The following is a 12,243-nucleotide window of genomic DNA, read 5'->3' on the forward strand; positions in this document are numbered from 1 at the left end:
ACAGACGAATGTTCCCGACGGTAAATATATCGCAAAGTTTCATAAGGATTGAACAAAGACTCGATACTTACCATCCCAAGCATATTGAAGACAGAAAACTGTGGATTTGTGCCCTTTCAGATAGTCAATAGACATACCAGTTCGAGGATCGTAAACCTACTCGGAAAAAGCCAATTTTTAAGCTCCATAGACAGAACACTTAAACAGACTTCCATTACAGCAAATGAAAACCATTAACAACTTACCATAATATATTTGTCAGCTGTAGCTAAGATTTTGGACATGTCAGGACATATGGCCAAATCGTAAACACTACACAAGTCACAAAAAAAACCCACTTACAATCACAATTAAATTTTCGTAAGCTTTGCTATTCACTCTAGTCCTAGAATTAAGACTCTAACCAATAACATCAAAGCTCAAAACTAAGGCCTGTATTTGAAGATCTCACTCATATTCACATTCGCCGAGTCGGGAGTCACTCCACTGATAGTTCGATTTAAAATATTCTGACAAAAATTTTGCGTTCGCAAATTGATTAACGAGAGCGCGATTTCTGAGGTACAGTCATTGAGTGTGAGTGAGCTTTTAGAATAAAGACGAACTGCATGAGTACGGCTCGCATATGAGAAAAATAATAATGAACTTTAAATTAAACATGGACTGGCGTTTTTGACAATCAAATGTTATAAAGAAACATTCAAACAACTTACATTTGAGGTACGTGAAATCGATTGGTAAGAACGACACTCCAGTTTACTCGAACTTTAAAGTCTGGCATTGTTCAAATATTCTTCACGTACAGGAAAATTTAACCTGTGCATTGAGGCTTTAAAACCAATTCCTCGCAAATCTTTTACATGCCAAAGTTTGCTCGTAATCTAAATGTGACAGAACAGAGGCGCAGAAAGATCGACAATGGGTGTGTCAATATTTATATCGACACTTTTAAATCCATTGTTTTACACGGATTTTAACATGCATAAATGAATATGGTACAATGAGGGTGTATCAAAAAGAAGACCTTAACAAACTAACCTATTGTGATATTTAATGCCTCATGAGACTATGTTCATTGCACGGGTGCATTGCTGTGTATGTTTTGACGTTAGAAGATACGTCGAAGTCTCACGAGCAGAAGAGCTTTTGAAATACATGCACGTAGCTGAGAATACTTTACGCACCCTTGGGCTTAGCATAGTGACAGGCATGAAAATTATCACGATAGGTCAATTTCTGAAGGTCTTCTTTATTGATACACCGGCCTGTACACGATTCTTTTGTAGAGGGGGGTGGGAGAGTGTTTATTCGTACATTCAAGAAATCAGTCGGATACATCTTAAAAACTGAAGAATAAACGCCACCACTCACACCCCCCGTTAACGGCCCTGTCCACGTGACATGGGTGGCGGGAAGGTCGATAATTGGGGGAAGCAATTTTCATAATTGCATGTCCTGCTTTATTAGTTTCTGTTGAAATCTAAATATGAATAAAACCCCCATCCCATCAATTATCAAGCTTCCGCCTCCCTTGGCGGTGACAGAACAAAGCTTGTGGGTGAAAGATATCTTCGATTTACTTAAAAACAATTTGAGATAATTAAGAGTTAAATTAATGAACAAGAGCTTTATTTTGAAGACACGTAAAAAAGCCACAAGTTCTCTATACTACATACGTTACCAAAGTGTCAATACTTCAATAATAAAGTAAGAATGCGATCACCAATATTAAGAAGACTGTTCATAAAAGTTTTACAAATTTTTTTGCGTCACCAGGCACTTAAATCAAAATTGTTTTTAAGAGAAACTGCAAGAACTAGCCTCCCTTCATTCAGTCAACAAATTTAAGGAAACTTTCCTCAATAAGCCAACAAATAACTTGCATTTAACCCAGTCATTAGGTGATCTCCCTTAAATTGATCAAGTCAAAAGGTGGTCCCCTAATTCAGACATTAACTAAGCAACATGCCTACAATAAGACAACAAATAGCTAGCTTTCAATCCAGTCATTAGGTGAACTCCCTTAAATTGATCAAGTCAAAAGGTGGTCCCAATAATTCAGACATTAACTAAGCAACATGCCTACAATAAGACAACAAATAACTAGCTTTCAATCCAGTCATTAGGTGACATTAGGTGAAGTCCCTTAAATTGATCCAGTCAAAAGGTGATCCCCCTAATTCAGACATTAACTAAACAATATGCCCTCAATAAGACAACAAATAACTTAATCCATTCAATTATTTATAGGTGATCTCCCAGAAATAATCCAGTAAAAAGTAACTTCCCACTATTCAGCCACTAACTACATATAATTGTAACCTGCCTTCCTGCCTTCAATAAGGGAATAAATAATTTTTTTCTCGTTTCAGTCAATGCATTTGAATCTCGTGTCATCAAACGATTTCACAAAATGATACCACAACTATAGGTAAACCTCCACAAAAGATACAAAAGTACAAGATTCAGAGCGAAACTTAAAATTAGCATTAAGTTTTTAGTGTTGCCGAAATTCCTCGAATCAATTAATTGCAATTCCCCGTTTCCATTATCCACGATACCGTTCTAGAAGGTGAATAGTAAAAAGGAAAGTGTTAAAGAGAAACCTGGAATGTCGACTATGTAAATATGACAGAGACCTGGGGCCGGTTGCACGAAGCCTGGATAGGCTTCCATTGGATAGCAAAAATTTTCAAACTTGTAAAAAAGGTGTTTATATTTTTCTTACGACAAAGAAATTTGGTAAAATCTTCAAAACGATATTATATTTCAGTGATTGCTCAGTACGAATCTCATATTTATTGTTTTTCAAAAGGTTTCGTAAAAGTTTAAAAAATCGTTATCCAATAGATAACGCTATCCAGGCTTCGTGCAATCGGGTCAGGAGCGTCGACCTGCAAATATGACACAGAGACCTGGAATATCGATCATGTAAATATAATATAGACCTAAAATGTTGATCATGTAAATATAATATAGACCTAAAATGTTGATCATGTAAATATAATATAGACCTAAAATGTTGATCATTTAAATATAATATAGACCTAAAATGGTGATCATGTAAATGTCGATCGTGCAAATGTAAAATAGAAATCTGGAATAGGTATCATGTAAAATAGAAAAATTCAATAAGTGAGAATCGCTACCACGACAGCAGCTTATACACTCACCTTAACCTTATGAATCGCTGCCCGAAAATCACTGCTCTCGCCATCGGAAAAGTCTGGAAAATTCAATTTTACGTAAATATAACTTGTAAATAAAACTACTGTGGTTAATGGCATTCGAGATGTAGTGATATATGGCGATTGAAATTATATAATTTAGCAACACTCATTTACCATCAAGATTGTAGGAAGTTTTAGACTCGTCTCCAATCCCATTCTCAGCAACTACGTTATCGCCGTTTGTACCATTTAAAGTAAATCTTGCTGGCCAGATGAGACCTTCGCAATTCATTGATTTCGCAAAAGCATTGCACTTGAGATCTTTCTTGAACCATGAGCCTCGATGAAGAAAATAAGATTAGCTAGCACAAACCCCTCCTCTCCCCCTCCGACCAAAGGGCAGAGAGGAGAAGTCAAAAGGAAGAAAAGTTATTATCTCGATGTGTAGATGCAATTAGCAAATGAAACCAAAAAAGGTACTAACCATTTCGACTGAAACTTTTTCTCTTGTGAACAGAGCCAGAACCAAGAGATAAACTGTTGATACTTTCATCAATTTTACTCCATCTTCCCAGGTCTCCTCCAGTTCGTCAAGCTCTTCCGGCAACTGAGAGAACGTTCAACTTTTACATAAAAACAAGCACAAGGTTAACATTTATCTTTCATAAATGGCTCACTTTCAACTTTCCATTTGGGTAAGGGTGTTTTTGATCCTCTATATTCTGATCTGTCTCTTCATTGTTTTCACATCTGAAGGCCACTTTTCTGGTAAGGAAAAAATCAAATTAATTTCTAACAGTACCACAGAAATTAGCGAGAAATTTAGTTGTGCCATGCAATGACGCCCGACGTTGCAAAGGTGCAAAACGTTTTTGATAAAGACGATTCAGAAGCGTATTTAGTGTTAAGAAAAATATATTGTAGCAATTCAATTAAAAATTACGTATCAACAACATTTTCTATATAATTTGGAACAAAGAAAAATTTGGTTGCCTAACTGTTAAGAATTCTGTTCACAAGTCAACATATTGTTGCCAATGAAGTGCCAGGCGGGAAACGGATTCTCAAAATAAATATTAGAGTCCAACAAATAATTTTGAATATAGTCATAAACAATTTGGTTTTATGACTATGTTCAAAATTATTTGTTGGGCTCAAATATTTATTTTGAGAACAAGTCAACATATATTTTACACTGCCAGAAAGATCACGTGCAAGTTTGGCAATGAAGTGTGTTTCACTAGTTACAAGAACGCAGTCACGTGGGCGTCAAGCACGTGGAGGTCAATGTTCATTAAAAGTTCACTGAAAGAGCATGATTGATTTCATTGAAACGCAACAGTACTAAACCATGCCTGGTACACAACAGCCAAAAGGTTGTGAAATGCAAGTGAATGCTTATCACTTTATGTTTTTTTCCCACAAAATGGGACACTTTGGTGGAAAATAGTCTATATCTTGTAGTTTAGTAAATACACAAGTCAACTATGGCATGTGGGTGCAGAAAGATTAATAATTAAGGAAAATACTACAAACTGGTTGCTATGAATTATTCAGAAAACAGTAATTAATAATGCCCTTGAGTAGATAAGGAAATAGGTTTGACACAATATCCAATAGTAAAATTGCTAATTACTTTGATTTTTTCCTTTTTGGCTCTGCTCTACCAAACAATCTGTCCTTGACTGTTATTGATAAGATAATGTACAGCACAACAATACACAGCAATCCATACAAGTACAACAGCATATTGTACATTGCTTACTAAATGCTGTCATATCAGAAATAAAACAACACATTCATATTTTCCCTGTAGATAACACTTGTGAAGAAATACCTGAAAACAAAGAATACAAACATAGGATTAAATACTAAAACATAAGCAATTTAAACTTTATGAAGTAAATGCTGATACAGGCACACTTTGCACTTTGTTTTCTCATGTTCACAAATTAATTAAGCACTTTGGTTAAAAGAGATAATGCCATGATCTTAAGATTGACTAGAAAACCACAACTTATGTGTTAAGTTGATCAGATTGCTCTGACTTTTAAGTTCAAAGTAAAAATTAATACACCTCAAAAGACACATTTTCATTGATCAACATAACTAGAAATTTTCAAGATAAGAAGCAAATAATTAAATTAGGCATATACATAAGAATGCCATTAGAACACTTTCTAGAAATGTCTTACCGCACCAACAAGAAAAAGCTATTTGCAAATTTCTATTAACTGTTGTGGCAAACCTTAAAAAGGCCATAGGGATGCTGGCCCTCCAAATAATTAAGGTTAAGCCTGCCATCCCAATAATTTCATTGATTGTACAAATTGCTTTAAAGTTTAATAACTTATTACTGTGTCATAAAGAGAAACGACATAATTTTTTACTTTTCTAATGTTAAGTATGGAGTTCTTTCACATCAACCCATTTGTTTCCTTGCCATTACCCCCTTATCTCATAAAAAATTTGCTTTGGCCACCTGTGATTATGGTAAACTAAACTTGCATTTGGAAGAAACATATTTATTTAAATTATTTATTATTTCCTGTCCTATGGAATCCAAGGAAGTATTCACTGTTCAGTAATGAAGTGTATTACAGTATTTGGTTGTTTACAACAGTGGCGTGCTAGCAGGGGGAGCCAGGGGCCCCCAAGCTGTTGATTTTTAAGGGGCATTGTGTTGGAGAAATACATTTGAAACTATACGGTTAATATGGTTTCCCTCTTCAGAGTCCAGGAAATGGCATTTTTGGGCTCCTTAAGTTTAAAATTCCCGAGGAGCATGCCCCAAACACGACTTGCACCTTCAGTGCCTAGTACAGATCTTTGGACCTCGTTCTTGAAGTGCTATATTTTTTTATTTCAGTGGTTAGCCCCCATCCCCGGGGAAGTTGTTGCCAGCACGGCAGTGGTTCGCAACCATTTATTTAAGTTCAAATAAATTTCATCGTGATTTTCTAAAGATGAAGCAACTACCATGTACCAAAATATCTACTTACTTTACATTTCTTTCACTAACTTAGATGTAATTGTTTACTACAACTCGTGCTTCGGAGATATGTATTAGAACGATCAGAACAGAAGAACTTCACACACATGAAAATTTTAAACTTGGCTCGCCCGATATCTAACGATCAGCGTACACTAGTTACTTAACGACTACTTTATGTTGTGTGATTATAAAGAAAACGTCACTGTACTTCACAAACAGGTAAAGTTAAACTTCTGACAAAGAAATTAAGAAACGATTCAATCCACACAAAAAATCCCTATGAAGTATACATGTTCGGAGACATGTCAGAACAAGATCGGTTAATAGGACAAGTCGACGCGAGTAGCAGTTGTCTTTATTCCCACATCAAATAAAATTTAAAACTAAAATTCTCTCGCTTCACGATGGAATTAAAAGCATCTCGAATTCAATGAAAATTGGCGAAAATTTTCAAAATTTATAGATTTAAGAAAATGTGTTTGGAGAAATTATTCATAATAATAATCCTTACGTCAGTATTCAGTACAGTATTCATAAAATAAAACGAGAAGATTCCATTGGTCAATTAACCTAAAATATTTTTAATACAGGTCGGTCAATGGAGCCAATAGGAACAGCGTAGCACAATGACGTCATACAAAACCGTAAAACGCATGCGTAATGTGAAACTACGGGACAATTACTAAGACAAACACAGGAAAGAACGCAGTTACATAAACAATCATCAACGCAGTGCAGAGATACGAACGGCGATTTTATCCTGCTTCTTTTAGTTTTACAAAAATATGACAAGCTTTCATATGACATTAGTGCGACAGTAAGTATATAAGACTTTATCGATTCATTATGTATCATTTTTACGAAAACAAACTTTGAATTTTGTCTCGGCTCTCGAGGCTCAACGCGTTCAACATTGGTTTATTTTTCATGTCTTAAATGATGACCGACAATTCTTTGAATTTTTTTAGTGGAACTCCAAATGCAAAGCGAAGGATTCCCAAGACATTAGGTAAGTTTAAATTCAAGTTATAAAGGTTCTTGTACAAGTCAGCATATTTGTCCTTACTTGTATATTAAACGACTGTTGGGGAAATCTATACAAAATACAGTTGGGAATCCGTTGCCAAACTCCTCACACAAACGGCTTTCAATTTGTCGTTGCATCGTTTAGAGAATTCTTCACTTTTTGAAGAAACTCAGAAGTGTTTCACGGGCAATATTGATATGTGACAAAGTGCAAACTCAGCATGCACGATGTGTTCACGTGTATGACACACACACACACACATCGGGTAAAAGACAAACTTTGCCTTCACCACTTCACGCGATCGCACGCGATCACAAAATCATGTAAACGTGAACTTTGTTATGTTGAAATGCTTCGTAACTAAAATTAGATAAAAAAAATTCATTGGAGCCTATAAAATATCTCGTGAAACTTACACCTCAACTTGTACTTTTGACTTAGCCAGTTCTTTTGTTAATATCACTCGTAGTAATTTGCTATTTCCATCATCCTACTAGGAAATCAAGACAATAGTTTATCAAGAAAAGGTTACTACCAAGCAAACTTACTTGCCCAGAAGCTGAAATCTGAAAAATTTACTCACATCTATTGCAGTGACATCACAAAAGCTAAAGAGGTGAATATTTTATGAATATTTATAAAGATTAAAGTGGAGCAACATTACTTAGACTAATAAAAGATTCGATCTTTATGTGTTGTTTGCAAGACTTAATAGAAATTTTTTATCTTTTGTAGACAGCAATGGTTATTGCAAAGCAAAATACGACATGCGCATCTTTACCTATACATGAAGATCCACGTCTTGAGGAGTTGGTGAGTTTAATTTTGAAACTTAGTTGGGTGGGTTTTGTTGGTGACATGTCTTGAAAAAAATATTTGTGTGTTCTCAACCTGTTTGCAGATTGACCATGTGTAAAGTGTACCTGGCATGTGGTCTTCGCAAAATTTCCATGTACCATAACCTTATGGTACAAGAAAAGGCAATTCCCTTTCTTAAGTGTTATATTTGCTATGTAATTCCTTAGTCCTTTATTCACAATTTTCACTCATAATAGAGAAACTTTCTTTTTTAGAGATCATTATGCTGCAGTGAAGAAAGCATTAACAGCTCCTTGCTTAATAAACTTGAGACTTTAGAGGATATACGTCATAGAGCTGAGGACTTCTTCTTAGAGATTTGCGATGCAATGTTGCATCGTAGTGAGCATGCTCAGAGCCTTGATAAAGATGATGAACATTGTGAAAGTACTAGTAGAAATAGTTGTGATGTGGATATAACAGAAACTATACAGAATGGCCTTGGTGAAGATCATGTGCTTGTTGTGAGTCACAAAGGATTGATAAGAGAAATGCTACGCTACTTCAGTTGTGAGCTTGGCTGTCAATTGCCTCGAAGATCAGGTCTCCGTTCAAACTGGGATTCCTCTTATACTGGAGTTTCTGTTTTCAAAGTTACAATTGAAAGAACTGAGGATTTGTTCAATAGCATTCACATAGAATGTTTACAGTTAAATGACACTTCACATTTGAGTAAACGATCAAATGATAGTTGTAACAAGATAGGAGAATGCACAATGGCGACATCAAAGTAGGAAAACAAGGAAATGAACACGAATGAGAAAACATGTGGATATGTTATTTCTGTTAAAGACATTTGTTCTATGTTGGTTAGTGATTCTAGCAAAATGAATAGTTTGTCTTAGTACAACATTCCATAATTATTGGCATTCAGCTACAAGTCAAATGCAAAGATTTTATAAATACAGTAGTTGTGTGGATAAGACGAAATGGATTTCTAATGATTGATATGATAGAATAGCAATTCTATCTAACAATGTCAGACTTCCAACAGAAGGTACATGTTTCATTTGTAGGCTACGGTATGCTGTAGAAAAAAATGTCTTTTACATCCTGTAAATATAATTGTCTTGTAAGTATTGTGTAGGTATTAAATTAACTGAAATATATATATTTTGCGAAGTGAAAATGAAAGTCTTTATAAACCTTTTTTTCTGATCTCTCAATGAATTGTGGAAAAAGGAATTAATTGCTGGACTTTGGTTTCTACCTATAGTGCATTCGCTTTCACCCTCATCTACTATGTATTAACATGACTAATTCTCTTGTTTTATAATCTACGTCATTCTTACATGGCGCATTCGGTACATTATGCCATATTTTTACCAAACATTTAAACAACGTGGGTCTTCGTGGACAGCTTGGGGTAATAATGGATACATAGTCCAAACTGTTATTCATCAATGTCAACAACAACTATATACAAACATGAACTTTGTGAGATTACAACCCAGTAAAAAAGTCTGAATAGAATGTAAGCATTTATGTAGGACATCAAGATGAATAATATTTCACAAGTGAAGAATTTGGTAGAAATTATACTTAAAGAATCCCTGTCACATAATTACACCTGCAGGACTGACCCGAGCCCTAACCTTTCCCCAATCCTATCGTAGCCTGATTTTTGTTGGCCATCTTTACGGCAGGGTAGTTGTATAATTGGGCAAGGATTTATCGTTTAAATTTTAGTACTAAATTACTAAAAATACGCCCATCTGTTTCATATTTAAATAACCCACCATACTATAATAGTCTTAAATAGTCATTAATAGTCTTAAATACTAAAATAGTCTTTAATAGTCTTAGAGAATTGTGTGAAGAAGAAAAGATATTAAGTTTGATTGAATAAATGGTGACTGAAATGGAGACAACGGGTTCGTTGACGTATTTCATCACCGATCCTGTTGCAATGAGTCATAAATCATTATTCTATTTTAAGAGAACGAAGAATTTTTAACAGATCGCGTGAGTAGACAAAATGGTTCAGCGAGCGTAGCACAGGCGCCGACACTAAAACTTGCCTTATTTAGAGGAAGAATTCCAGCTTTCAGACATCTAGTGCATTCTTCGCCGTTTGTGTAATGGAATCGTCGATATGCCATTATGACCATGCTTTCTTACAATGGTCAATATTTAGTAACAAGACAGTAAAAATGCTGATTCAAAATAAGAATTACGTAAAAACAACAAAACATGGCTTTTGATTGGTCAACGACTGATCAAGATGCGACAATTCCGCGCGGAAACTTTAATTGAATAGATTCACGGGAAGAGACAATATTTTGGAGTATCATAAAACAAATAGTTTATAAACATTCCGTCGAGAAACTTTGCGCAAGGAATGTTGCTCTCGTTGAACGTGAAACACGCAATAAAATTATTTCGTATCCATATCTAACAACTTCATGTAGAACAAAAGATTTGCAATTATGCATGTGTGATGTAAAACCAAATCATTTGTTAACTACCAATTACAAAAGTAAAATAAAAATAGTTCAAGCGCACAATGAATCGGTTTTCTGCACTATGTAATATTTAGGTTACTAATAAGCACATTGCCTTTTTAGTCGAGTTTATATGTAAATGATGTTCAAAAAAAACTCTCCTTCAATGCTGGCAAATACAAGTTGTTAAAAATAAAATGTTCTGCTTCGATTGTCGCAGTCAATTATTTTAATGACTAATTGTTTCCTGCCAGTTTTTGCTCATGTAAATTCCCATTTAATTTCCATATATGGTACAATAATAGCATAAGAGACGAAAATATTTTTTACATGGGGACATTTTTCGTGGGGAACCCCTTACTAACACTGTTCTGAAACGTCATTCTATGAAGTTCAATAACAGTTAAAAGTATTACAGCAATAAAAATTTCTTTGAATTAGTCACAATATTGTAAATCAAGAGACATTTTCAACTTTATAGGTTTTCTGCTGGCAATTCTCCTTTCAGTTATGAAAAAATAGAAAGCTAAACGTGAGAAAAAACCACTTCTTAACCAATATCAAACCATGTTTACGAAACCAAAATCTGATGCTTGACGCAACACGTCGGCTCTGCACAATAGATGAGCGATGCATAGAATACAGTCTTCTATATTGGGAAGACTCGTCTCCCTGGTGCCCACAAACGCTCACGCAACGATAGTTCTTTCGCCGCTCGTCTTAAATAAAACGCAGCACACCAACGTAGAACTCACATTTTAGAAGGACGCGTGGATGTGTAGATACGATTGAAAGATCAAACTTTGGAAACATAAACTAGGATATTCGTCTTTTATAAAAAAAAATTGAAAAAAAAAACGTAAAACATAATTGAAATATCGCAAGACGAAAGGGGAGCAACAACAGTTTATCAAATACAATAATCGTTTTGCTGAAAAGATTTGAAAATATACAAACAAGACCAAACAGAAGTCCACAACATGTCGCTAAGAAAAACGCCTCTCCCATCATCGTTCGAGAACTTCTTACAACGTAGTGGAATTAAACAAAGCAGCTGTACTATGACTGGACGACCAAACCCGAGGATGAAACTCCTGGGAAATGACACATCAAACACCAAGCGTTTGACGAAAAATGAACGTCTTTTAGATGATAAAAGGCTTTCAACAAATAATCAAAATAACGAAAAAATTATCAAGGAAATTGGGCAGACGTTAGCCAAAATTGGAGACAGATTATACGCCGGACATTTTCAAACATGGCGTGAAACAAGACGAGATACACTTCCAAAAGATGTACTTAACGACTTGACAGTCATCGTGTTCGTAACCGTTATTAGCGGATGCTGGGATATTCTACGATAGCGCAAAAGCACATGGCCCAGTTCACCAAAATAGTGTTTGTTTTAGATTGGTTGGAGTAAATATAACATTCGTTTACTTTCAAAATAATCACCCCGAGTTTTGGAGGAATTAATTGCTTTAAAAGTCAATTACGAAAACGTTGCATGTAAAACATACCAAAAGCACGAAAGGAAAGTAAGTTTTCTGTACATAAGAGTAGTTAATTTTTCTTATTGAAATAAAATGATGTGTAAGTACGAAGATAATGAATAATTATCTAAGTTATGCGAGAAGCAGATTAATGTAATTATTCTGTCGTCAAAGCTTAGCCATGAAGCACAAGCTTAGGGGATTTAGCCGTGAGAAATTTCGTTTTGTTGACAAAGCAAGCAGGCTAGACGTGGCA

At 35.0% G+C, this 12,243-nt stretch overlaps 1 protein-coding gene and 2 long non-coding RNA genes across 3 annotated transcripts; 1 reads left to right on the forward strand and 2 right to left on the reverse strand.

Annotated features, from left to right (window-relative positions):
- Positions 1–87: 87 nt before the first annotated feature.
- Positions 88–789, reverse strand: LOC124434276. The gene is made up of 3 exons (XR_006944736.1): positions 714–789; positions 246–312; positions 88–156 (listed from the first exon to the last, which is right to left on the reverse strand). It is a non-coding gene; the product is annotated as an uncharacterized LOC124434276 (long non-coding RNA).
- Positions 790–1,607: 818 nt separating this feature from the next.
- LOC124434271 lies at positions 1,608–6,437 on the reverse strand. The gene is made up of 7 exons (XR_006944728.1): positions 6,173–6,437; positions 4,807–5,007; positions 3,848–3,935; positions 3,655–3,777; positions 3,345–3,509; positions 3,174–3,226; positions 1,608–2,565 (listed from the first exon to the last, which is right to left on the reverse strand). It is a non-coding gene; the product is annotated as an uncharacterized LOC124434271 (long non-coding RNA).
- A 398-nt stretch (positions 6,438–6,835) lies between these two features.
- LOC124434269 (fructose-2,6-bisphosphatase TIGAR-like) lies at positions 6,836–9,179 on the forward strand. The gene is made up of 5 exons (XM_046984154.1): positions 6,836–6,982; positions 7,134–7,174; positions 7,690–7,808; positions 7,928–8,005; positions 8,266–9,179. Exons 1-5 carry the CDS (start codon positions 6,951–6,953, stop codon positions 8,782–8,784), a joined length of 789 nt encoding a protein of 262 aa, XP_046840110.1. The 5' UTR covers positions 6,836–6,950; the 3' UTR covers positions 8,785–9,179.
- Positions 9,180–12,243: the final 3,064 nt, after the last annotated feature.

The sequence above is a fragment of the Xenia sp. Carnegie-2017 genome, unplaced genomic scaffold, assembly GCF_021976095.1.
Source record: "Xenia sp. Carnegie-2017 unplaced genomic scaffold, XeniaSp_v1 HiC_scaffold_14, whole genome shotgun sequence".
NCBI lineage: Eukaryota > Metazoa > Cnidaria > Anthozoa > Malacalcyonacea > Xeniidae > Xenia > Xenia sp. Carnegie-2017.